The following is a 27,868-nucleotide window of genomic DNA, read 5'->3' on the forward strand; positions in this document are numbered from 1 at the left end:
ATAGATAAAGAAACTTTATTTCAGAAGTATTAAATATATCTGGGGGCATAACCAGGAGCAAGAATAGTACATGTATAAATAAAGGAACAAAATTTAAAATAATTTCTTTTAGTTCCAACTTGACAAAAGCATATTTGTGACCACCTAGAAGGCCTGATTCTAATGCAGAATTTTCAAAACACTGAAATTCAATGTGAGAACAGGGTGTGCAGTGCCCTTGTCAATGTCCATGCCCCCCCCCACTCTTTCCATCCCTCGCTTCATCCCACACATACAGAAATACCCTTGCCTGCATGTCTCAGCATCATCTCTTTCTCCTACAAATAAGCACCCTGATCATCCCCATAGCCTAGGGCTTCTCATTGCTGCAGTGTGGTCTAACCTTGGGAAAATGGTCTTGGGAAGGTCCTGAGGAGCAGACTTGGGACCACAGGACTTTGGGGACTTAGTATGGTCTACTCTGGGGGAGGGAATATGGCACAGGCTCTGGGTTGGTGTATCTTGACTGCTCTGCCTTTATTCTTTGCCCTCTGAAGAGAGCCATGGCGTGAGGAAGGCCAGAGTGAGACTTGAGTGGTTCTGAGTGGGAATCCCCCTTGCCTGAGTCTAAGAGAGGAATTGTCAAAGGCCATTCTGATGGTAGGTCTGGGAGTCCAGATGGGCTTGACTCAAAAGCCCATAGGTTTCCCACTACTGAATACTGCCTTATTTCTCTCTGCTTTGGCATCAAACTAAGATATTTTGATATTAAGATCTAATATCTAGATACCTGGGATACCTCAGTGAATAAAACAGGCAAAAAACCTTGAGTTTATGGACCTTAAAATCTAGGAGAAGCAGACAGTCAGTAAGCAATAAATGTAAGTAGTAAACACGGTATATTACAAGGTGATAAAATCTCGAATAAATTAGAGTAATATAATGAGAATTGGGAGTGTTAGAATGGGGAAGGCAATTTTTAATTATCAGAGTATGCCTCGTTGAGATGACTTTTAAGCTGAGATTTGAAGGAAGTGAATACTACAGTTTATGAGTAAATGTTCTCATTGTGTTTTCTTTGCAGGAAAACAGGAAAGAGAAGCAGGTATGTTATCTTAATTTTATCAGCTATTACTAAGCCAAGAACAGTGTGGATTTAACACAGCAGAATATTTTGTTGGGGGGAGGTTGGACACTAGAACTCAGGGCTTAGCAATGGAGAGGAAGCAGCTGGGGAGGTTTCTGCCCTGACTATAAAAATTTCTAGTACTCAGCAGTGAAATCTTCACAGCATTATTCATCTTTCTTTCTTAAAGTCTTAGAATTATGACAAAAAGGTATGGATATGGCAATGAAGGCAATAAGCAGTGTATGTTATTTCTAAGTGTCACAAATCACCTTTTGTGCTAGCAATACTGTTTTCAAATATGATCTTCTGTTATTCACATTAGGTGGCTTTTTGTTCAGTAGTCTGAACTTTGGTGACCCAAACAGAAGAAAGAATTCTCTTGTTGGTTCACTCCTTAACACTGGATTTAAAGCTCCAGGAGGGGCTGAAGATGGGTCGAGGAAGCATCAAGATAAGGATAGTTTAGTGTTAAAAAACACTCCAGCAGGTACAATGCTTACCTAGGCAACAAGTGCTTTATTTCATTTGGGATAACCTGATAATCTTTGCATTATTTGCAGCACGTGGTCTTAATAATAATAGTGGGGAATAGAAAGGCACTAATTCCAGGGCCAATGAGACTGACGGATTCTGTCTTTAGAGAATTTTTGCAAAGATGTTTACATTAAGTTACATTTTTCCCCCTGATTATTTTAGTTTTCTTATGCTATCTTTCTTCTTGGTTCTATTATTATAATTAATCATTTTTATGATATTTAATTAAAATACTTCCTGGCCCCAAATTTGGTGCACATTTTATCTACTCACGTTTTTGTCTCCAACCACAATTTATTTTCTATACTGGGATTCTGTCTTTAAATTGCACACTCAGTTTTATGAGTAATATTATAAAACAGGGTTTATGAACAGTTTGTGGTCTGCTATTTGGTTTTGTTTGAAAAAAAAAATCAACTTTCTTTAGATGAGGCATGCTCTCTCTGGCTCTACATACTTCTCCCAGCTCGCCAAGTTTTACTTTACTTGCCTGGTCCCCAAATTCTCTATAGTTCATACCTGTAAAAAATAGAAAAGAAGGAGATCCAATGAGGAAAATAACTTCAATATTTTATATGGAAATTTAATATTTGAGTCCAAGTGATGATAACTGAAAAGGGAGAAACAGTTTGGGGTATAGGGGTGCAGTTGAAATATCTTCAGGAAGGACACAAGTTTCCTGTCTGTCCAGTCATCTATTTTGGGATTGACAAGCACAGTATGACTTATAAGTTAAATCAGGTACACTTGCTCTTGTTTACAATACTGAGTTGTTAATTGTTTGCTCATGTTCTAACGGACACAGTGAAATTTATCTTAAATGGCCCCAGTGCTTTAGTTTTCTTATGGAATTCTCAAACCTCATGGTAAATTGGTTGCCATGCACACCCCTGGTTACACTGTATGGAATTATATATGGAAAGATATATGGAGGAGAGGGGAGGGATATTTTTGGAATGATAATGTAGTCCTAGTTCAAGCAATGTGTATGGATTAATTTCTTGTACATTATGAATGAATGCAACTTTTTTCCTGATAGTGATTGTGTTTTTGTATGGCAGAGAAAATCAAGTTAGCAAGTGGTTTTTCCAGCAGTATATCTGGTGGTATTAAATTTGGTGGTGCTGCTTCAAATCGAAATGACATTGGTAGGGGTCCATCTGGCCAAAGTGGATTTGATGTGAATGCAGTCAATGGATTGGCTGGCTCTAATTCTGCTGCCAGTGAAACAGGTATTCTAAGTTGTTTCTTAGTTTTTGCTTTTGACAGAAAAAAAAATCAATTAGCAAAGCAGCAAAGGTGGTGTTGTTTTGACCTGATTTAGTGTTAGAGAAACTCATGGAAATGATCTTTAAATTATCTTTGGTTCCTAAAAGAAATGTGTTATCTTCAACAGAAATCAGGAATTTAAACATTTTAGTGAAGAGGCAATTAGATTTAATTGTGAAGGAGTTTGGATCTGGAAGGAAGAGACCTGGTTTCTATCCCCAGTCTTTCTTGCTAACCTTCTGTGGACTTTGGGAAAGCCACTTAAACTCTCTTGTTCCCAAATTTTGTCGTAAGGAACAGGTGAATTTGGGTCTCATGTTTCTGTACTTTTGCATTGTTTTTAAGATTCATTACTCAGATTTCAACTAGTTTTCTTGAAGAAGAATGCCAGAAAAAAACAAATTTACTAAAGTGTGGATGAATAGCATTTTATATTTGGAAATTAAAGTCAGTGAAAGAAGTTAGGGTCAATAAAGCACAGTAAATCTTTTGCTATTTTTGTGTCAGAGCAATTTATCTTAAAAGATGTGGACATTGGTGGAAAGAGGAAGAACAGAAAGGAGTTTGTTGGTAAATCCATGGGCTTTGGCTCTCATGTCAGTGGCTCAGGAATTCTGATCTAGACACTGTTAAGAAAAAATAACAAATAATCATTTGTATCCTTTGTTTTTTTTGCTCTTGATAGCAGTTGAATTTTATGTTTGCCTTTTGATTTTGGTTTTGATAGTAGAAAGAAGGGTGAATTTGAATTTGGTTTTGGTAATTCTGGCTCATGTGGAATGTGTATCAATAGTCTTGAACAAAAAGACGTTGGTAAATGAAATAGGGAATATTGGAAAATCAAGTTCCGGTGATCTAATTTTTACTATTTAGGTTTTGTGCACAAAAAGTAGAGTCATAAGTTGTATTTAATTATTACCTGGTAACAATCTTTTTTTTTTTTAATTTTAGCAGATAATATGAACCCAAGAAGTAGGACTGGATTTAGTAGCAGTGTCTCTGGAAATTTGAGATTTGGTTTGGGGGCATCTGATCAAAAGGGACTGGGCATTGGTAGAGCTGACTGGAATGAAATGAGCAGTAGAGCATCTGCCGGGGGTGAATCAGTGGGTTTCGGATTTGATGCCCGTAGCTCAGGTATTCCAACTCAGACTCATTTCCAGAAAATGTGAAATTACATTTCTTTAATATTTAACAAGAAACTTAATTAAGATTCATTTTAAATAATATTTTAATTTTTCTGTCAGTTGGAACTGGGTCTTTTGGTTGGGAACTTGGAAAACAGAAGGGCAATGCTGCATTTGGTTTTGGAGCTTCTGGTTCGAGTTCATTTGGTGACAGTGGCATTAATGGCAAAATAAAAATTGAAGGAAAGCAAATGAGTAGTTCTGGAGGACCCATTCCCAATGATCTAGGTATTGATATCTCATTTTTATGCATAAAATTTCTGAATCATGAAATGTTTTCAATACACTCTGTGACATCATTTTATATTCTGCAGGTGTTACCACTTTGAGAGATCGGAGTACATTTGTTGGTGACAGCTCTGGAAAATCAGAAACCAATTTAGGGGTTTCTGGTCAACAGGGATTTGGAATCAGTGAAATTGGAGGGGATAGAATGAGTGGCAATGGATCTGCCCAGGCTGGATTCAAAGGCTTTGGATCTGATGCTGGTAGCTCAGGTATTCCACTCAGTCTCTGTTCCTGAGAAATCCAACTGATTTCAAAAATTCATTATTTTATTTGATAATATTTTGAATTTTCTATTAGTGGGAAGGCCTGGGTCTTTTGATTTTGAACTTGAAGGAAAGGTGTTTGGAACTGAATTTGATTTTAGAGATTCTGGTTCAAATCGCTATGGTGACAATGGTGCTAATGGAATAAAATGTGCTAGTAAATTTAGTTCCAGTGGTTTAGGTGTTGATGTTTAATTTCTGTACCTAAAAAATATTTGAATCATAAAATTTATTGGAATATGTTCTGATGACAATCATTTTACATTCTGCAGGCAACATCAGTGCAAGAATTGGGGATAATTTTGTTGATGGCATATCAGAAAATTTGAGATATGGTTTTGAGAAATTTGGTCAAAAGGGATTTGAAAGCAGTGGATCTGATCGGAGTGATAAGAGCAGCAGGGACTCTGATGCCAGTGGCTCAGGTAGTCTAATCTTGGAATCTACTTTGGTGAAATCTAAATTGATTTCAGCCTTTTATCTGTTATTGTATCAACATTTTCATTTCTCTGTTAGTGGAAAAGTCCTCATCATTTGATTTGATATATGGAGAAAGGAAACGTGAAGCTAAATTTGATTTTGGAGATTCTGGTTCAAATCAATTTGATGACATTGGCCTTAGTGAAAGTGTAATAAAATGTACTAAAGAATCTAATTTTAGTGGTATGGGTGTTGCTAGTTAATTTTTTGCTTAAACAATTTCTCAATTATAAAATTTATTAAATATGTCCTATTGACACACTTTTAATATTCTGGAAGAAGTTCCAGTGCAAGAAGTGATGGTGAGCATGCTGGTGGTAATTTTGAATATTCAGGGGTGCCTGGGTAGCTCAGTCGGTTGTGTCTGCCTTTGGCTCTGGTCATGATCTCAGGGTCCCTGGGATCGAGTCCCACATCAGTCTCTCTGCTCAGTGGAGAGTCTGCTTCTCCCGCTCACTTTCTCTCTCTCTCAAATAAATAAAATCCTCAAAAATTTTTGAAAATTCAGGATTTGGTGTTTGTGCATTTGATAAAAAGGAATTTGGAGGCAGGGGATTGATGGAATGAGCAGCAGCATGTGTGTTGTACCTGGATCTGTGAATCTCAGGTCCAATGCCCATAACTCAGGCATTCTACTAACCTGGATTCTTGGTGAAATTGAAATGGATTTAATTTTTTAATCATTTTTAAAAATAACATTTAAATTTTCCATTAGAAAGAAGGACTTGGCTTTCTAATTTTGAAAATGGAGAAAGGAAGGGTGAAACTCATTTGGTTTTGAAGATTCTGGTTCAAATTCAATGGCCATGGTAGTAAAGACTTTGATGGAAATAGAGTAGGTGGTCCTGGAGGCTCTAGCTCCAGTGCTCTAGGTATTGATGGTTAATTTCTATGCCTAGAAAAATTCTGAATCATGGTATGCATCAAAAATAATTCTCGTGACCATCATTTTGTACTCAGCAGGTGACTCAAGTGCAAGAAATGGGGATGGATATTCTGGTTGGTATCTCTGAAGATTAAGGATTAAATTTGGGGGTCATCTGATCAGCAGGGATTTGAATCAGTGGAATTGGTGGGACTGGAGAGAGAGGCAGTGAATTCGTGGGGGCTGGATACTTGAGTCCTGGATCTGATGTCAGTGGTGCAGGCATCTTAACCTGAGCTCTATTCCCAAGAAAGCTGAATTAATTTCTTCCTTCTTTATTTCTTTTACTCATGTTTTGATTTTCCATTAGGAGACAATACTTGGTCTTCTGGTTCTGGAAGTGGTGGAGGAAGGAAGGGTGCAGCTGGACTTGGTGGTGGTGCTTCTGGACCAAACGAATTTGGTGAAACTGGCCTTAGTGGTGCAGGTACCCGTGATACTGGAAAGGATATTATTGGATCTGGTTCCCATGGCTCGAGAATTGAGATTTATGTCTGATGATTAGAAAATCAGGATTCTAAAACACGTTATAAAATAACAATGAAAATCACAAACATTAGTAATGATATAAAAAGCAAGCCAAAATTCTGGAATGATAAACTGTATGTAGAGATGATCAGGAAAAAGTCATTTAATATTTTTTGGCATAGAATGTGGGACAAGTTGTGTGGCTGTGATTATATTGATGTGAAATTGTTTTTGTTACCTCTACGCAAAACTGATGTGGAGTTGCATAAGTTGAAGAGGTAGCTAGAGTAGCAGATGATTTGTTGGGTTAGAGTTTTGTATTCTGGATCTGCTCTTGGTAGTTTAAATGTTTTTGCAGATTTATTTCTGATAAGAGTGAACGAGTTCCATCCCTTTTGAAAATCTCATAAAATTTAATATTTCTACTTAATGGAAACATTAGATTGACTAGTCTAGGAATTTGTGGTACACATTGTTAAAATAATACTTATTATGATATGGGAACTATTTTGATACTGCTAGCAGTACTGGAAAGTCTTGGGAACCACGACACTAGATGACCACAGAACTGTGGGCAGTATATTCACTTCTAATGACGTGGGTGATCTGAAAAATGTCCAGGATTCACATTTATAACTCAACTTTAGGATTGATACATTTTTAAAAGGTAAAGTCTAATTAGCAGGAGATATAGTGTAGTGTAGTAACGGTTGACCTCCGGCAGGATTGACTGTCAGTGAATCTGTTCAAAAAAGGCTTGGTCATACAGAAATAATAGTTCTATTTTGGGTTGTTCTTATTCTTTGGACATCACTTTTGGGGTCAACACTGCAACGGAACTGAGAAATTTGGAATCACTAATTATTTATGCCACCGATTTTGTTTAAACACAGTTGGTACAGATGGTTTAAGAGACACTGAATGTCTAAACCCCAGATCTGCTGCCACTAGCTCAGGTATTCAAATTTAGGATGTGTTCCTGAGAAATGTATTAAGAAGTAGTTGCCTCTCATCTTTCTATTGTCGAGTGATTACCAATTTGAGATTTTTCTGCTATTTGGATGCCAGCTTTTGACTGCTTTAATTTTTTAAATGAGACAGACTTTTATTAATTAGTGTTCTTTCTGGTAGTATATCTAATGGCAGTGAATCTAGTGGCTTTGAAATGGCAAGTTTTGGATCTGTTGACGTTATTGCCTCTTGACATTACACATGTTGAGATGAACACCTCAGCTCAATTAGATTAGTGGTTTTCGCACTTTCAGTTTTTGTGAGTGCAGAATCCTTTGTTGGATTGACATCTTGAAATGGTACCTAGATTTCCCAAATGTAAAGCAATTCAAAGTGGGAATAAGGGTGGTTGAAACTGGGATAGGAGGCCCTGACCCCTGTTTATGCAAAACTTTCTTTTTTCCTGAATACATTTTAAGGCAGTTGATCTGGAGTAAATTAATTTGGTGTCAGTTCATTTGGTGGTGAAGCATTTAATTTTGTTTCTCCCACAGGTTGTTGAGTTGATAATATTTTTTTTCTCACACAGCTTCACATTGTTCTAAGTCTGCTAGCATTAGCATTGCTGAACTTGGATCTGGTTTATCCATCAGATTTTAAAAACTTTTTTTCATATTTTACCAAGTAAAATGTACACATTTAAGAAACAGCTTAACTATTTTGTATTAAAATAGGTGTCACAAGCTCCTCTGAGAGCAGTACCTCTGGACCATTCAGTACTCCAGGTAATTTGCTTTATGACTTTCAGTGTTTAAAATGTATATGTATGATGCATATGTCTGTATCTGTGTGTGTGTGTGTATACACATATATAATTATATATATGTAATTTTGAAATTTAAATTTTCTGTGGATTATTAATTTACTAGCACATGATATTGTTGTCTTTTCCACATTGAATTGAGCTTCTAAATGCTTCTCTTTGAGTAATAAGGTTTAGATAACCAACTGTATATTTTAATACAACTTCAGGAATAAGATAGATTTAATTATACTTTAAGGGAACCTAAGTAAAATGTAATGCAACTTCTCCTTTATCATTTTAGATATATTATTTTTAAAATGACTTTATAAAGAAATTAAGAGCTCGGTCTACTTTCACTTGACCTGAGAAAAGACATCCTATAGTAAAGACAAGTGATCTCAAGATACACAATAAATGGCATTGTAAAAAATATTTAATAACTCTATCGAAATATGATTTTTGTTATTATTGTTGATCTATTCTGCTTGATTTTAGACCTTTCTCTATGATTTCGTATAAATTTAGTTACATAAAAGGGTCAATGCATTAGAAATAAACAATCATGGGAAAGTATCAAGGGACGTGAATTTTCCTCTTTGATCAGGAGAATTGAGTTCTCTTCATATATAGATAATTGAATTATTAGTATTATATAGTAGACTGATTTAATAAAATCTACCTGGACCTGTTTAGTAGTGGCTCCCAATAAAAGTGTGCTAGCAAAATTCTATTTTTCAAGTTCAAAATATAGTTTTGTAAGGGATGCAGCATATGTTAGTAATTGTACATGACCCAAAATGAATAAGCTCATGATGATTTCTGAAAATATTATGGCTAATTGTTCAAGAAAAAAATATGGATTTCAGAGATAATCATGTATATCACCTTGGTAAATTACAGCTCTCTCAAAATCAAATTATATAGTCAGGATAAAGAAACCCATTGATGTCCTTGAGAATCAGCTTCCAAGTTCCCATGTAGAAGTCTAAATGTCCTGTATATTTAAAATCAATATATGTCTTGAAATTTATGTAATCTATGCATTGTGTTAAATAGCAAAAGGATCCAGTATTCCAGAAGCAATTCCGAAATACTCAGAAGTAAGCCCAATTATTGGTAAGTAAAAATGACTGTGATTTCTACCATATTTTTATGTCCAAGCCAGCCGGTACCTAATGGGGTTAAAAGTAACCAAAATTTGGAACTAGTTTTAGACATTTACCCATCATCTATCTCTTTGATCATTGCATGTTTGAACGACATCACATTTGTACTATTTTTCCTCAAAGGTGCACATACACACATGCCCATACACATATATACACGACACATAGACCCAAACAGATATACACATACATGCACATGTACCGATGCATGTACATAGAGAAATAATATTCTTTACACTTATTTGATACAAATGGTAGTCCCCTTGTGCAACATTAGAAAGATTATCTCTACAAAAAGCAAAACAAGTAGGCAAACAGGCCACAACTCCCTCCGTATATACCTTTGCATAGTAGAGACAATTTCCCTTTTCCATAGGAAACAAGATGTTTTTATTCATGTTTTATTTGAGAACAGACACCTTTGTGTATTCCCAAGGATTCAGGTACTACTTTTAGTGTGTTTTTGCCAAATGTGAGAAAGAAAAATACTGATTTAAGGTGGGGGCTGTGAGAACAGAACCTTTCAGTGATGTTTTCTCTTGGTACATAAACACTTAACAAAATCAGAACTAGACCCTACATTAATAGTTCTAAATAATTATGAATATTCTACTCTAAATATTTTGTAGGTGAAGCTTCTACTTGGGGCAAAGGAACATATAAAGCTTTCAATGGCCGCATGTTTTCCTTTGAGTCTACCTGCGCATACACTTTCTGCCATCATTGCATTGAATCTGGAGGAGATTTCAACATTGAGATCAAACGAAAGAGTAATAGTGACTTTGAAAAAATAGCAGTTAAAATCGACAATAATGAGGTCTCCATCTTTGGTGATCGCATCCTAGTTAACGAAGAAAGGTAAGTGCCACAGTGTTATGGATAAATGCTATAGAAGCATTTAAAGTAACGAGCAAAAGAACAAAAAAGGTTGAATAGCGAAAAGATAGTACTCTTTTCCTATTTTGGTTCTCATACAGGTATTTATAATAATTTCTTGGGCAGGAGTCTGATAGAAGATTTTGTTATATGTGGAATTGTAAGATACAATATTTATTCCTCTAACAAGGTGGGAAGAAAAAGAGTAGTTTTGTTGTTTGACTATTTTGAGTATCTAGATTTGGGGTAACATTCATATTCAACAAATATGCTAATAGAATATTTCAATTTTCATTTGTATGTTTATCATTATAAATATGAGATTTTCAATATATTGAAACTTAGGCCATTATTTTTAGAAGTAGCAATTCATATTTGGAATGGATGTCATATTTAAATATTTTCCAGGGTAAGAAGTTGAGGGATGATATTCTACTTATGAACATTCAAATCATTTGATCATTTATTTCTTACACTGAACCAGTTTCTTCTTTTTTTTCCTCCAAAGCCCCCAAGGATTTATTCATTGTTCTTTAAAGCCTTTCAAAAATTGGAAAAACAAAACCTCTCTGTCTCCTCTTCTGAAATGAAAGGAAAAAGAAAGCTTTACTATTTATTAGCCAGTATTATATTTACGGTACTAAATATAGAACATGAATTATTTTAAAAAATTATAATACTATTCATACCATTATATGTACTTGTATTTTATACTTTTCAGAGTACAGATACCATATGACAATAAATTGATACACATTAAAAAATATGGAGAACATTATGTCCTGAAGAGCCGTAGAGGAATCCTGTCTTTGATGTGGGACAAAAATAAACTCTCAGTAAGTCTGGCTCTGATTTTTTTTTTCATTCTTGTGCTTTTTCTTCTTTGCTTTACTTATAAAAACATTGCATTATAAGGAAAATAAGAGCTAAGATTTATTGAAAAACCTCTATATTATGCACTGTACTAAGCATTATCTTACTTAAAATTTAAAATATCTTGAAGCACATACTATTATTATCTTATACTAATATAGTACTATTAGTATATAGTATTATATACTATTATTATTATTCCAGGTGATGGAACTCAGGAAATTCAGGCTAATACAAGCTGAAGAATCCATCCAAAGACACACAGTTAGTAAGAGGTAGAGTCAGGATCTTTCCAACTTCTAGAACCAGGTCCTCTTAGAGGCTCTATAGTACATACCTAGGTAACCAGCTTAGGTAGGATTGAATATGAAGAGACAGCGTCATTTGGTTTGGGTAAATTTTATCTTTATATATTTTTAATATTTTATAAAGATGTACATGTGTTTTTTTTTTTAAAGCTTGCTCTTCATAAGCAATATCCAACTTGCGGTCTTTGTGGTAACTTCAACAGCACTCCAGGTAAGATTTCAGTGCATTATGTCTAAGAAAATTGCTTCCTGAAACAATTATAAAATGATTGCTCATATTTGAATAAATCTAACAATAGTTTGTATTTATCTGAAGAATAAGAAATTGTTAAAAGAAATTATGTTGTCAATTTAGTTATATTTAGCTTGAAAATAACATGTATGTGTATAGTGAATATCTTGAACTAAGCATTGTTTTCTTTTTAAGGAGACAATATCAGTGAACACATTGCCAATAGTAAAATTCCTGGTGATTGTCATGAAGCTTTTAGTAAAAGCTATGAAATTTGTGAAGATGGCATAGAGGTGAGAGATTTATATTTCACCTAGTAGCAAATTTCAACACTGTTCTCCTTGGTTTCAATTTAGATAGCCAACATCCTCAGAATTGTGCAACTGCTTTCTCTCCAGTTTTCCTGTAGTCTGTTTCTCAGCTTTAGTTTAGCTTAGATACGAAAATAAGAGTTTTTCCTAAAACTCTGTGGTATTTACTATATATTAGTGTAAAAATTCTGATTTTTTTGCATAAAGTTTTAATTTGTCTGTAAACTGACACACTTCACCTCTCTGTTAAATCTGTTGGTGGATACTGGCCAGCTCTTACACTTTGGAAATCCATGTACTGTGTCCCTAAGAACTACTTTCTGCTCTCCCGTACTTTTGCCCCAGAGAGCTAACTGAATCGTCAGCCCCCGTATCCTTTACTTTCTTTTGGAAGAGTTATGTATAATTAATTATTTTCACTACAACACTTGAAAATAGTCCACTCTGAATTTTCTGCACTTGTATAGTTCTGTTATGTTGAATTTGACAGGTTGTATTTATTTGATGAGTGAATAAATGTTCACATATTCTTGTTTCAATCTAGAATGAAATTCTCAATATCAAGATATATGGATAGTATGGATAGAAAAGACTTTCTGTTTTATTGACAATGGATGTTGCATTTATAACCATCTTGTCATCTTCTAGCAAAGCAAATTAAGCCACGACATTTTATATCATCTGCTCTCCTCCTTGTGAAACCCTCCTTGGTTTTCACAGTTAGAATTGCTTTCTCTTTCCTCTGTTACCCTATGCTATTCCTTGCTTCTTATGATAAGAGACCATCTATAAAAATTTCCCATTTTTTTTCCCATATGTTCCCTTTAAGATTATGCTTTCTATGATGACAAGAACTATGTTTTATCTGTCGTGGTAGTTGTATAGCGTGTGAGAACTTACTCCTGTTTGCTCAAAAATATTAGCTCAGTGAATATATAAATTTATGTTGAAGCTAATGCATATTTAGTAAGGACCTACTATGTGCAAGGCACTATGTTAAACCAAGAGGAAACAAATTCTATTTTTGCCCTAAAGTAACCTGTAATCGAGTGATAAAGATACACAAAAAATAATAGATGAAAAAGCAATCTTCAAAGATTTTATTTCACTTAATCTTATATCTCACTTGGAGAATGTTATCAGTTGTCATAAGGCTGATTTGGTACAAATTGTGCATTCGCTTGACAGTGGTTTTCTATTTCTCTGTGACAAACATATGAACAGCTATGTGGTAGTTAAAATATGTTGAAATTTGAACTTTTGTGAGTTCAATAATGTATGTGTTACCTCCTTAATCAACATGAGAACAAATACATTGTTTCCAGAGCCAACTCACATGGCCCCCACCAAGAAAGCCCCCAGTGACTCTATTTTACTGCCTGTTTGCTTACCAAATATAATAAGACTAATAGATAATGGGCTGGTTTCCCTTCTGTCTTTTGTGGTACCATTTACCATCACACTCTCTGGCATTGACAATAGCTCTTTTTTTCTCACACCTTCCATTTTCTCAAGCTGTAAATTTCATGTCACCTTTGGAGAAATTTTGGATAAGTATAGGTACAACCATTTCTGAAGTTGTCATATAGCAATCCAAAATGCCAGAGGTGAAGTATTCTTTTAGGAGTTACTATGCCAACTATAATACTTCAGAACTCTCCATTTCAACCAGCATTCAGCAACTCTCCCTGCCAAAGCTACAGGTTATCATGCAAAACCAGATACTTCTGAATTTATCTTTTCCTAGATGTTTATTCGATTGTCATTTTTTCTTATGTTTAATAAAACTTCACACTTTATTTTGTAGTACTGTAACAAAATTATTGGAACATACTTTGAGAAATGTAGAAAGGTCGCTGCTTTTTCCAATGACTACAGAACGATCTGCGTTAATGACTACTGCCAAAATAGAGGCAAAAATTCTACGTGTGACACTTACTCAGAATTGTCCCGCCTCTGTGCCTCAGATGGTCCCGGCATCTATGAATCCTGGCGAGATGATTCTGATGTGACTTGTGGTAGGTTTTAAATTTTATTGCAGATTCCAAACCAGAAAGTTTCTATAACACTTTGAAGTTGAACTATATTTCAAAGTAATGTTCTTAAATGACTGTAAGCCCTGAAAGTGATCTTAGATATGATGGAGTCTCATCTCTCATGGGTACTTACGAGGAAAGAGGACTGTTTTGGTGAAGTGACTTGCCATCAGTTGCATGCTTTGTGATAAGATTTCAATTAGGAACTTTATAATTAGTAAAAGTCACTGGGAAAAATGAGAAATTCTGCAAAAACTGAAAAAAAGTAACTGAAAAAGTTATCAAAAGTATGTTGATTAGTACTATGATTTTCTTTCAAAAACTTAGCAAAAGATGTGAATTTCACACAAATGTAAAAGTACTTTCAATTTATGCTAAACTCAAGCCTTATAAATTAAAATACAAGTGAAAGAGCAATTTTGAAGTAAGAGGAGATGTTATTACTATATAATATACATTTCTTCCTAATTTCTGTCTTCGTTTTTTATTTTTCCTACAAATTAAAGATTGTAGCATAAAATAATGCATGAGAAATTGGCACAATTTATTTGTACTAATTTTAAAAACTGACTCATGTCTTGAAAATTAGACTCAAAGAATCCCATTTGAAAAGATCCCCATTAGAAAATTATGTATTTATCACATTCATTTCCCCCTCATTCCCATGTATACATGTTTCTATATTTCTCCAGGAAAACCTAGATGCCCAGAAAAACATATCTACAAAGAATGTGGTCCCTCAAATCCTGCAACTTGTTCTAATGTGGCTCCTTTTCAAGACAGTGAATGTGTGAATGGCTGCTTCTGCCCAGAAGGTAACACACCCTGTGAGAATGTTTACACTAAAACAACTGAAAACAGTGACTCAAGAATGGTGGGCCTTATTTTTAATGAGATATTTAATGAAATCATCTATTCCTAATCCATCCTTCTAGCCAACTGCAGAAGAGGAGTAGAGAGACTTATAAAGTTAATGTGCATGTCTATTTCTAGACACTTAAGGGCCATGCTATTCCACAGATGATTCTCTAGTCCTATACTGGGCTCCGTAGGAATGTACCACGGCTCAGAAAATTATACTCTTTCCGGTTCTCAAAGTAGGGGTAATTGCTAAATGGAACTTACTGTTTTCAGTGCATGTTCACACTTGAAAAAACTAGCTCAAGAGTGATTTCACAGTTCACTGCTTGAGAATTTACTGATGTTTATGTAGTCCTTGTATAATGTATTTATTATAGGTTATCTATTGGATGATATTGGAGAAAAAGGGAGATGTGTATTAAAGACTGAATGTCCCTGTGATTTACATGGAAAGATCTATAAGTCAGGGGAAGTCCGAAGAGGTCCTTGTGGTTCTCAGTGGTAAGTGCATGCTTTTTGTACACATTTTGTTAATAGTGAAATAATACTGATACTTTAATTTGAAATAGTTCCTAGGTCCACCCTTAAAATAAACTCTTCGGAAACACTGCATTTTCTGTGTTGATAGTTTGTCTTTTATTTTTTAGGGAAAGTTTAGTGTGTTTTTTAAATAAAATGTATGAGCTTTCTATGTATCTTTAAAAGGTAATGTTTTTCACTAACTGAAATAGTGTTTCAAAGAGTAAACCAGGGGCGCCTGGGTGGTGCAGTTGTTAAGCGTCTGCCTTCGGCTCAGGGCGTGATCCCAGCGTTCTGGGATCGAGCCCCACATCAGGCTCCTCTGCTGTGAGCCTGCTTCTTCCTCTCCCACTCCCCCTGCTTGTGTTCCCTCTCTCGCTGGCTGTCTCTCTCTGTCAAATAAATAAATAAAAAATCTTAAAAAAATAAAAAAACAAACAAAAAAAACAAAGAGTAAACCAATTGATGGTTGCAAATATAGAGCAAAGAATAATACAAGAGTATGGTTACAACAATGAAAGAATAATTATGCTAATTACCAAGAATATTTAGTAAAACGTAAAATCAGAAACAACCTACTACTTTTCAAATAATTTTTATATGTGACTACAGTGGTGAAAATACATTTACTCTTTATTTATATATTTGTATACATTTATATATTCATTTTTTATATAATGTTTATAGATATATTTAATAAGAGTGGATTTTAATGTGCCAAAAATTAGTGTAGACTATTTAAGTTCAACAGTAATATGCTGATCAGAGAGACTTCCCCATTCTTCATTATAACTTTTCTCCAAAACTCTTAATTTCTGCAGAACTCCAAAGGACTTTTCTAAAAATATATTGTGCCCTTGCAGGGAAATAATCTGACTCGATGAAAACTAATCTATTATTTATACTATAGTGTGTTCCTTATAAATGAGAAATGTCCCTGTTAGTGTGGCAATAATATATTAGTAATAATTATGAATAACAATAGCTATGATTTATTGAATATCTAGGACATTGCAATTCAAGAGAAATATCATATGAGCCACAAATATGACCTACATATATAATTTAACATTTTTTAGTTGATGTGTTTTTAAAAAGCAAAAAGATAGGGGTGGAATTAATTTTAATCATGTATTTTATACATCCGAATTGCAGTATTATCATCTAGAAATGAAATTAATATAAAAAGTAAATGAGAGATTTTACAATCTGTTTTTCAAGTTGACTTAAAAGTCTGTGTTTTTTATTTATAGCAGATCTCAATCTGGACTAGCCATATTTCAAGTAATCAATAGCTATATGTTTCTATACTGTATTGAACAGTGAGGGTCTACAATGTGGCATGTAGCAGGTGTTTGAGTACTAATAGTGAAATGTATTCCATTTAAACAAATCTATGAAATTCAGTTTAAAAGTTTTTATATATTTAATGCAGGCAGAAGCTATTATTTTAGTCCATGGAATTCAAGTCCTTTAAAATGTCAGGGTGCCCCCATCAATGTGACATTTGATCAGAGTTGAGATGTTGAGTGGAGGATAAGGGGGGTCTAATAGGGATGCCCGGCTGGCTCAGTCAGTAGCCATGCAACTCTTGATCTTGGAGCTGTGAGTTCAAGCCCCAAGTTGACTTTAAAGATTACTTTAAAATTAAAAAAAAAAGATAGTCTAGTAAAGCTTAAGTAAATGTCTGTAGTTTAAATTTTGATTTTTAATGTTGGGATATTTATTTTCCTTGAAGAAAACACAACTGATGACCTTTGATATAACCATTGCATTTTAACAGCACGTGCCAAAATGCAAAGTGGTCTTGCACTGACGCATTATGTCCTGGAAGATGTAAGGTAGAAGGAAATTCAATCACCACCTTTGATGGTATTAAATACCACCATCCTGGAAACTGTCACTTCTTGGCCATCCACGTATGTAATAACCTGGAACTCTTGAGAAAATTGATGCACACACACTGAGTCAACCAATTTAAAACAGAGTCTTCACTTTAAGTTACTATTTAAAAAAATGAATAGCAAGCAGCCCTTCAATGACTGGTTATATATTTCAGTATCTATTTTCTGTCACACATTGACATTGACAATCGGTATTACCTGCACTCCTTAGAAATTCCTTGCTAAACAAACAAAAAACCCCCAACATTTCCTTCACCAATAGTAACTTTCTAAATACACTTGGAAAAATATTTCCTTCTTCTACTTTTCTTTGCACGTGTTTGCTAATGCTTTAGTTGAAACGATCTTTTATGTTCCATGACACACCTTCCTTTTTCATCATTATCCCTTTACATTTATTTTTAGTTTTTATAATACAATATCACCAGTATGATAGGGTCTATTCTTACTTGTAAATCCTTTGCCCGACTAAAACTTTATATAATCTGAATTTCAATAAAAGGGGGATTCCATCTTGTAGTTTGTGCCTTTAGTTAGTCTGACAATACAATTTTGTTTAATCTTCCTGGTAAGAAATCAAGATAAGCAGAATTTGTGACTCCTGAAATATGAGATGTGGGTCATATTCAGTAATCTAAAAAATGTAGTCACTGCTACTAAAAGACAGTTTTCCACTTTTCTTCTTTTTATATTCTTCACATAATCCATAAGGGTAGGGGATGGGAGAATCAAGAGGGAAATATGCCAGAATACATGGAATATTTGCTTGTTATAGATTAGATTTCTAGATCTTGAAATGAGAACTGGAAGTCAATGTTTGGCATGGCTTATTTTGTGGTTTTACAAATTAAATACACATTGTGGATTGTCCAGAGAACAAACCATCTATGTTACCTCTAATTCCTACTAGTGTCTATAAAGCAGCAGATTCCCTTGGAGGAGAAGACAAAAAGTAGAGATTAAGAAAAATGATGACTATGAAAATCCACTAATCAGACTATATAAACATAATTAATGCAAGATACTTGGACCTTCTGTAAAACTTTTGGCCAATTCTAGACTTACCATGGGCTGAACAGTTTTATTTTTAGAGCAGACTGATCATGTGTAGGAATTGTGCATGTTTAAAATGTAAACATGCCTTGTAAGTTAATCACACAGTAATAGCATATAATCAATGACATTTTAATAAACATATCAATGAAATGCATTTTTTAACAGCATAAAGATTGGTCTGTTAGTGTTGAACTTCGTCCATGTCCAAGTGGCCAGTCAGGAACGTGCTTGAGTAGTGTCACACTCCTCTTAAATTCGGTAAGTAATCAGCTTCCTAAAGTTTATCCAGAGCGAAATCAAATGAATTACTTCACAATTTCAGAATTTTTGTGGCTGAAAAGAGGCCTTACTGTGTAAATTGAAATCACAAAAAGATTGTACAGAAAATTAATAAAGTCTCTGGAAGAGCTGGATAGTTCTAAGGCTCCTTAAGTGTATAAAAATTTTCATATACAGACAACTGATGTGATAATTACACATCAACCTATGTGCTCATTAAATTAGTAAACTCTGTCGACCGTTTAAGAAGGCAATTATATTTGTTTAGAATTTCATGTATTTGGAACTGACACTGTAAATGAAAATAGAACTAAAGGGAGAGGAGGACACAAATACTGGCCTTTGGTACTTAGAAGCCTTTTGACCTTTGGGAATGTATGTCACCTTCCTGGGTCTCAGTTTCCTTATCTACAAATCAGGGATGAAGATTCCTTTAGAGTCCTCCTCAAAGAATTGTTATAAGAAACAATGAAGCAACATATGAGGAGTGCTTCAAAAAAAATATTCTGTATTTTAGATATTTAAAACTAATCCAATAAAATTAAACATTTTTATGGCACAAAAATTTAGTTCATATATTGCATTAAGATAAATTAATATTGCAAATTAGCATGAATTAACAATTGTTTTAAATATTAGCCTATTTTAGGTAACAAATTTGTATTCAATAGAAATGGAACAGTCACAAACAATGGGATTGAATATGTAAATCAAAGTTATGACGATTCAGGTAAGTTTAATAATACCATTTTAAAATAAATGTAAGATGCATTCATTTGTTCAGTTTTTAGGGACATTAAATATTTGTTTTTTAAACAGATATTAAAGTATAAACCATTTTAATCAAAAACTTCAATATTTTAATTAATACTATTAATGTAAATAATTATTATAACAGGTGAAGTGTATGTCTTCAAAGCATCTTCCTCATACCTTCAAGTAGAAACAAACTTTGGTGTAAAAATGCAAATACAAATTGCTCCAGCAATGCAATTATATGTTTCAGTGCCACCCAACCATTTCACAGACACTGTAGGTAAGTCCTCTGGCTATGTTTTTATTTCCAAGGCTGTAATGTGACCATCATTTATTTTCATTTTGAGTTGTCTCTCCATTAATGACATTAGATCATAAAGCATTTTTACTTAATCTTCCCTCCAGTATTGCAGTAAAACAGTTTCAACTGATAGTAAAGACAGTTTTGTTTATTACAAAATCTATTCCCAAATGGTTTTCCACAGATTTAAACACTTTAAGGTTTTTAAATTAAGGTTTCTTAAGGTGAGGTTTGATAATATATGTTATATATCACTTTGCTAAGATAGTTCATGAAAGCTTTTACCTATAGAAGAAAAAGATGAAAATATTATACATCTTTTGAATATCAAGTTTCAAACACAAGCTACATCACAATTTGTCTTTCTGCTGATAGATGACATGGTCATCTCTTTCATGGAGATCCTCCGTCACAGAAATCCGCCTTTCCATACTCTTATGGATAGCAAACAAAACAAAACAATGGGAAAGCTCACAGTTACTAATTTCAAACCATCTGAGTTTTTGTAACATGACTTTACTCAAGAAGGTGACTTACTTATATGTAGGGAAAAAATGTAATTCACGGGTCAGAAGACTCCAGATAAGAAAGCATATAGCCCTTAACACGATTCAGGTCTCCACAGTAATAATGACAACGTACAGTCACAAATGCCCTGCTTGTAAGCATGCTTCCTACTACCTTGCTAGAGGTTGTATTACAGCAACACGCAGGGAAAACACAGTATTTGTGGCGAGAGGTGTTTCGGTGCTCCTGGAATTTGAATAAAATGGAGTGTTAATCTGAAGTGTCATGAAATTTTACTTATATGTATAAAGACTGACCAAGACATACTCTCAAGTAGCTTCTGCGTGTTTTGATTTGAGCACAGAACTGAATATGACATCAGAATATGAAACTGAAAAGCTGAGTAGGTGAGGAAATGTCAAAATTTGTTCTGTGCCCTATACAGGACTCTGTGGTTCCTTCAACAACAGAGTAGAGGATGATTTAATGTCAAGTCAGAATATATTGGAGAAGACGCCTCAGGCATTTGCTGATTCTTGGGAAATGATGCCCTGTCCTAAAGGAAAACCCACTTCATGCATCAGTATAGAAAAAGGTATTGGTAATTGAACATCAAACTCTATAATTAAAACTTGGTACTAGGAATTGTGTACTTATTCTGATAATACTATGGGACTATGAGATAATCCTGGTTTTCACTAGTGTTTGTTGTACTGTCCCAGTTTTACAGGAAACAGCAGAGAAGCAGTCTGGCTGGCTGAGGCACAATTAGAAAACCCATCTTTCATGGGGGAAGGGGGATCAACAGAGTTGTCTTTTTCTATACCCATTCTTTTCCTCCTCAGACAGTTTTCTCCATAGCTGTCGAATAGTAGGGTCAGAGGAAATTTTACAGATCTTTAATTTAGGAATGGAAGTGATCATTGGTTGAAGAAGCGAGACTCACCCAGACTGCCGAGCTACTTTACGATAGAGCTGTCGCTAGATCTAGGTCTCCTAACGACTGCTATCATGTGTGTTAATTATACCAAACCCCAAATATGGATCTTATGAGGAAACCTTTACACTTGTATGGCTCAGCTCATGTTTTAGCTTACCAAAGACTTCCATAAAGATTAGTTCAGTTTACTCCCACAAACACTCATGAAGAGCATGGATGAGGTTATCATCTCCATTAATGTAGATGTTGGTAGTGCAGCCCAGAGAGAGTGTACTTAATGAGGGTTAAAGATGAAGTTGTAACCCAATATTTTATTTTTATTTATTTAATGTTTTTATGGAAGTATAGTCGATATGCAATGTGTACAGCATAGTGATTCCACAAGTCTATACAGTAAGTTGTGCTCACTACAAGTGTAGCTACCATCTGTCACCATACAATGCTATTGCAATACAACTGGTTAAATTCCCTATGCTAGACCTCTTATCCCTGCGACTTATTCATTCCGTAACTTGAAACTGTATCTGCCACTCCCCTTCACCCATTTTGCCCACCCCTCCAACCCACTTCACCTCTGACTACCATCAGTTTGTTCTCCATATTTATGGGTCTGTTGGTGATAATCCAAGTATTCTGAATCGAAGTCTTGCTCTGATTGCTCCCTTAGCATTGTTGATTTTAATAAACACTTTATCTTATTTTACTTCTTTTTTAAATAATGGAATGCAATGGAAAATAAGTTAAAATATATTATGTTTATATGTTAATTAGTTATTTCTTTTTAAAAAAGATTTATTTATTTGAGAGAGAGAGAGGAGGGGGAGGGGCAGGGGAGAGGGAGAGAGAAATCCAACCAGACTGCGCACTGATGCGGGGCTTGATCTCATGACCCTGAGATCACGACCTAAGCTGAAACCAAGAGTCGAAACCAAGAGTTGGACGCTCAACCCACTGTGCCACCCAGGTGCCCCTAATTAGTTATTTCTAAATTAATCTGCATATTTGAAACAAATGTCTGATCAGCTTTTAACAATATTTTAAAATTACAAAGCAATTCCTTTTTAAAGTTTCATTTAATTTGTTTTGATTTATAGAATGAGTTGATAGAAGCATTAACATCAACATGGTAATACATATTTAAGGGTTTAGTTGTTTTGTTTTGCAGGTGTTGCAATGAAAATAATTAAAATGAGAATAGGTAAAAACAAATGTATATCTCATAAGAAACCGAGCCAATTTATATTAGGGAGGCTATATTACACTTTTGAGGGCTATATAAATTAACAATTTCAATTTTCAGTGTTTTGTATTTAATGAGATAAAGTAAAATACAGAAAATTAAGCCATGCTTTAATAAGCTGTCAGTAGTATTTACATAGTAATGGTGATACCTACTTACAAGTTTGTCAAAATTTTAGAAATAATTGACTTCAATGTCCTTTTAATAGATTCAGTCACCTTCCTTTATTGCTTCCTGGTGACAGTAACTTTTAGAAGCCAATCAACAGATAATTAAAAAGAATTAGCAGTCCTTGTTCTAGTCACTGGCATCATCTTTAAATATTTACAAATCATTGAGCAAAGTTTGTACTCACATGTTTTTTTTGTGAATTTTATCTTCTGTTAATTAAATACAAAACTAGTTACTTACAAACCAATCAAATATCAGTTTGGTCCTTAAAAAATAAAATTAGTGTTTTTGAATTATTGATACTGGGGGTCCTAAAACTGACATGACTACTGTGGCAACAGAGGCGAGAGGATGCTGGTGTCACGATGGTTTCATTTACCAACTTATTATAATTCAGACTTAAAAAATATATTTTAAATTAAAAGGTACCTGAATCAATAATCTGGTTCCCTTATCCCCATGTTTGTAGAAATTGCCTTTTGCAAACAGGTTAACTGATTTAATACAAAATTCTGAAGCCAATAAAGATTTTGCCTCTCCGTCCAATGATGGAATGAGTAAGTCACGAGGATGAAAGGAACAGCACAGGGAATATAGTCAATGGTATCGGTATAGCATGGTATGGGGACAGATGGTAGCTGCAATCGTGGTGAGCCCAGCATCATGTATAGACTTGTCCAATCCCTGTGTTGCACACCTGAAACTAACATTGTGTGTCGACTATACTTCAATTAAAAAAAGAAAGAAAGATTTTGGGGCACCTGGGTGGCGCAGTCGGTGAAGTGCCGGACTCTTGATTTCAACTCAGGTCATGGTCTCAGGGTCACGAGATTGAGCCCACCTTGGGTTCCACACCCAGTACAGTCTGCTTCTCTCTCTCCCTTCCTCCACTTGCTCTTTCTGTCTCTCAAATAAATAAATAAATAAATAAATAAAATCTTTTTAAAAATAATAAAAATTTGAAAAGAAAGATTTCTCCTGTTTAAGGTGTTTCTGCTTATATCATGCTATTTTTGTGTATATTGATAATAAATTAGAAATGCTACAGCAAAAGCACTTTAAAAACACAATTACACTTTTTTAAATTAAAAATTATGATATTATTGATACTAGTTTTGAATGCATTAATTTTCTTTCAGAAAAATTTGCCGAAAAGCATTGTGAAATTTTTCTTGAATCAGATGGGCCTTTTGCTTCCTGCCATCCAATTGTGAATGCTAAACCATATTATGAGGTATGTGAGTATCTAACAGTGCTTTTTTGTGAAATATTTAATAGTATCAATAGAAACATTAAAAATTTTTTGTGAAATATTTAATAGTATCAATAGAAACATTAAAAATTTTCAAATTTTCAAATAACAGGCATCATCAGTAGATTAAGACATAGGTTTAAATTTAACATTGGATTCCACTAACTTATTCAGTTGTTAGATATACCAATTTAAAAAAATGGTACTGGAAAATAACCCCAAATGAGGAAAGTCTTGAATAAGTTTCTCTTTCCATCTTTTCTAAGTTCTTTGAAAACTTAGTTAATAACTGATTTTCTACTTCGCTTATTTTGAAAAGAAATAGTACCCACAGTTTTAAGACAGATCTTTTTTTAAGGAACAGGAGTGGTTATGAACTGAATTAAGATACCCAGTTTACCTGTTCTTGTGAATATTTTCATAATGAAATATACACTTATTTCTTAAAGGAATGCAAAAGATACACTTGTACTTGTGAAAACAGTGAAGATTGCTTGTGCACGATTTTTAGCAACTATGTGAAAGCATGTGCTGAGAAAGAAGTATACATGGTGGGATGGAGAACCGGACTATGTGGTAAGCAGGACAGGAGTTTTTAGAAAACTACCTTCTCACTTTTACTATAGTGTGTGTGTGTGTGTGTGTGTGTGTGTGTGTAGTTTAGAAACACGTATTTACAAATTTTTACTTGGTTCTTTCAAAGATGATTTTATGTTTTTTTAAAAAATTGTGTTTCAGTGACCCTTCCATTTTTCTTCTTGATTCTTTTGTCTTGATTTAATATATTCATATTTAAATAAGAGGAGAATGTATAGGTATTTAGATATGACATAAGTTTCTGTTCATTTTTATATGCTGAAATTTAATATTCCAACTCTTACTACCTTTTAAATGATAAACATTAATAACATTTTATTTTATTTATTTTAAAGATTTATTTATTTCAGAGAGAGAGAGTGTGTGTGGGGGGGTGCTGCGGAGGGACGGGGGGGGGGAAGTAGACCCCCTGCTGAGTGCAGACGATTCCCCCCCCCCCATCCCAAAGCAGGGTTTGATCTCCCGGCCTGGAGATCATAACCTGAGCCAAAACCAAGAGGCAGATGCTTAACCGACTAAGTCACCCAGGTGCCCCAATATTAATAACATTTAAAAAAACAAGTAAAAGTAAATAAAATAGGTCCTCAACTATCATATTTATTGAATCTTGCTTTGTTTTAAATATTTTTTGCAGTATTTGAATATGACTTCAGAAAAATACTTGGCTTACCAAAAAAAAAATCCTTTATAGAAATAAATCTCTTGTAGATCATACATACACCTCATTGCCCATATCCAATCAGTAAAGTCTGTCAAGTTCACCTCCAAAATTTCTCTCAAATCCATTCACATCTCTCCATCTCTATGAGCACCACCCTAGTTCAAAAAAACTATTTTTTTTCCTCCTGGGTGATTGCAATTGCCTCCTTCAATGGTCACTTTTTCAGGAAGAAAGAAAGAAAAAGAAAGAAAGAAAGAAAGAAAGAGAGAGAGAAAGAAAGAAAGAAAGAAAGAGAGAGAAAGAAAGAAAGAAAGAAAGAAAGAAAGAAAGAAAGAAAGAAAGAAAGAAAGAGAAAGAAAGAGAGAAAGGAAAAATGTGAATAGCGGGTAACTTTTTCCTGATTATTCATAACCTCAATTATGAATAATTCACTATAACACCTATAAACATTAAGTTGAAGTAAAATTGCTACTTTCCTGTATACATACTTACTATTTTTTATTCCTAAACAGATTCCTCTTGTCCAAGTGACCTCGTTTTCAAGTACAATATAAAAGCCTGCAATAAAACTTGTCGATTATTGTCAGAGAGATATAGGAGCTGTGATATAGAAGATGTTCCATTTGATGGATGCACTTGCCCTGATGGAATGTACCAGAATAATGAAGGGAATTGTGTTCCAAAATCTCAGTGTGACTGCTACATAAATGGCAAGGTCATGCAACCAGGCAAACTCATCAATATTAATAACAACAGATGGTATGGAAATTACATATATACTTGTTATGACTTCAAAATCAAGGATTGTCCTTTTCAGAGAAATAAACTTTCCTAAAGTCTTCCTTAGACCTGTCACATTTTAAATTTTGTATTTCTTATTGAAGTTAGTTATTGCCCCCTTTAACCTAAAGTGCCCACTGCATCGTAATGGCTCTAACTGATGTATCTTACTCTTGTTTGGTTTTACATACCAATAGAAAAACCTGCTAGCAGTATGTATTCTACATATAGAGGATGCAAAATGATTTTATATTCAGACCATGCTTTCTAGCTGTATCTCAGCATTCATCATTCAACAAGCACTTATTAAATAGATGTTTGCCATGTGCCAAGCCTTGGGCTGAGGGCTGGAGTTATAAAGATGAATGAACATTGTCTTGGACTCACAGAACAAGGGTGCTGACTATTCCAAGGAGGTTTGTGTACTATAATATGGTAGCAGATAGGGCCAGTCGTACTTGAGGAGATAATGAGAACTTCTCAGAGGAGACCAGCATTTGATTTTTCCTAAGAGATGAAACTTTTTCCAGACAAAATTGGGGTGGGAAGAGAGATTTCCTGTAGAGTAAACAGAATGCATTAATGTAGGAAATGCTTGAAAAGTATTGCACATGTAGGTTCTCATTGCTTGGGATCACGCTGGAAAAGTATACAGTGGCCAGGCTGCACTCAAGAACTTGAACTTAGTTCCTGGACAGTGGAAGTACTTGAAGAACTGACTTTTTGTCATGGCTAAGGACGTTGCGATTTTTGCAGTTTCAGGCAAAGTAATTTATCCATATTTTTAATTCTATAGACATAGCAATTCTTCACAACATGAATGCAAAAATGAGTAGCCATTCCAAAAAAATTTTGGATGCACCTTCTCTCTTTTCTTTTGTTCCATATGAAACCATCATTTAGCAATGAATGATTTTTCTTGGCCATTTAAAAGGAAAGCATAGGCAACAACCCCTTTCTATCATAGCACACAAAACATTGGTTAGGGTTTGATAATGATACCTTCTCTGTAGATGTTAAGGAATCAGTATGTTACCTTTTTTTAAAAATAATTTTTGTTTTGTTTTATTAGTCACCATACAGTACATCCCCAGTTTTTGATGCAATGTTCCATGATTCATTATTTGCATATAACACCCAGTGCACCATGCAATAAGTGCCCTCCTTAATACCCATCACTGGCCTATCCCAATCCCCCACTCCCCTCCCCTCAGTCTGTTTCCCAGAGTCCATAGTCTCTCATGGTTCATTCCCCCTTCTGTTTACCCCCCCCCATTCTTCCCTTCCTACTCCTACCAATCTTCCTATTTCTTATGGTCCATAAATGAGTGAAACCATATGATAATTGTCTTTCTCTGCTTGAAGGAATCAGTATGTTACCTTTTTAATGAAACTTAGGCCATCACCTCCAAATTCTGGTTCCATTTATCATTACCCTATTTCAGACCCCCATGAGCTCTTACTGGCATTATTGTGATGTTGAACTTGGCTACTCTTTGCCCTGTCTCTCTCTATCTCTGTCTCATATTTCTTGCACTACCTCTAAAATGACTAAACTGAAGCATTATTCTGATTGTGCCACTTAGCTGCTCAGGAACTTTAATGGTGACAGTTCCCTGAAGAATAGAAACAAACTTGCGTGTCATTTAAGACCGCCTGAAAGCTGGCCCTGACTTGCTTTTACCAGTTGTCCCTCTCATGCTTCTTGCCTTCTATGCAAACAAGTCATTGGCACATACCTTATTCTTTTCCCGCATCACAGCTTTGCATCCTATCAGAGTATCTGTTGAGTTGTGCTCATCCATCAGGGTCCAGCTATCATTTTTATGTTGTCTCTGATGCCCAAAGAACCTTGCTCGTGCATTCCTATAATATGTATGAGGCTGTATCTTATAATTGGGTACATGTTTTATAGTTTCTGGGACACTGTGTCTCATTCATCTACTTGTGATAAAACTTGTGAA

General features: G+C 34.6%; 1 protein-coding gene across 1 annotated transcript in view; it reads left to right on the forward strand.

The window, feature by feature from the left end:
* Positions 1–27,868, forward strand: part of MUC19 (mucin 19, oligomeric) — a 98,045-nt gene that overhangs the window by 34,722 nt on the left and 35,455 nt on the right. The window contains exons 2-21 of the mRNA XM_034646029.1: positions 2,704–2,874; positions 3,863–4,048; positions 4,159–4,326; positions 4,413–4,595; positions 6,365–6,481; positions 10,074–10,302; positions 11,042–11,156; positions 11,652–11,712; positions 11,929–12,026; positions 13,852–14,062; positions 14,773–14,895; positions 15,319–15,442; positions 17,244–17,379; positions 18,586–18,678; positions 19,339–19,429; positions 19,604–19,735; positions 20,709–20,858; positions 23,754–23,848; positions 24,316–24,442; positions 25,637–25,883. Of these exons, the coding sequence (XP_034501920.1) occupies positions 2,704–2,874; positions 3,863–4,048; positions 4,159–4,326; positions 4,413–4,595; positions 6,365–6,481; positions 10,074–10,302; positions 11,042–11,156; positions 11,652–11,712; positions 11,929–12,026; positions 13,852–14,062; positions 14,773–14,895; positions 15,319–15,442; positions 17,244–17,379; positions 18,586–18,678; positions 19,339–19,429; positions 19,604–19,735; positions 20,709–20,858; positions 23,754–23,848; positions 24,316–24,442; positions 25,637–25,883 (2,857 nt within the window). The remainder of the gene's footprint in view (positions 1–2,703; positions 2,875–3,862; positions 4,049–4,158; positions 4,327–4,412; positions 4,596–6,364; positions 6,482–10,073; positions 10,303–11,041; positions 11,157–11,651; positions 11,713–11,928; positions 12,027–13,851; positions 14,063–14,772; positions 14,896–15,318; positions 15,443–17,243; positions 17,380–18,585; positions 18,679–19,338; positions 19,430–19,603; positions 19,736–20,708; positions 20,859–23,753; positions 23,849–24,315; positions 24,443–25,636; positions 25,884–27,868) is intronic.

The sequence above is a fragment of the Ailuropoda melanoleuca genome, chromosome 16 (assembly GCF_002007445.2).
Source record: "Ailuropoda melanoleuca isolate Jingjing chromosome 16, ASM200744v2, whole genome shotgun sequence".
Lineage (NCBI taxonomy): Eukaryota > Metazoa > Chordata > Mammalia > Carnivora > Ursidae > Ailuropoda > Ailuropoda melanoleuca.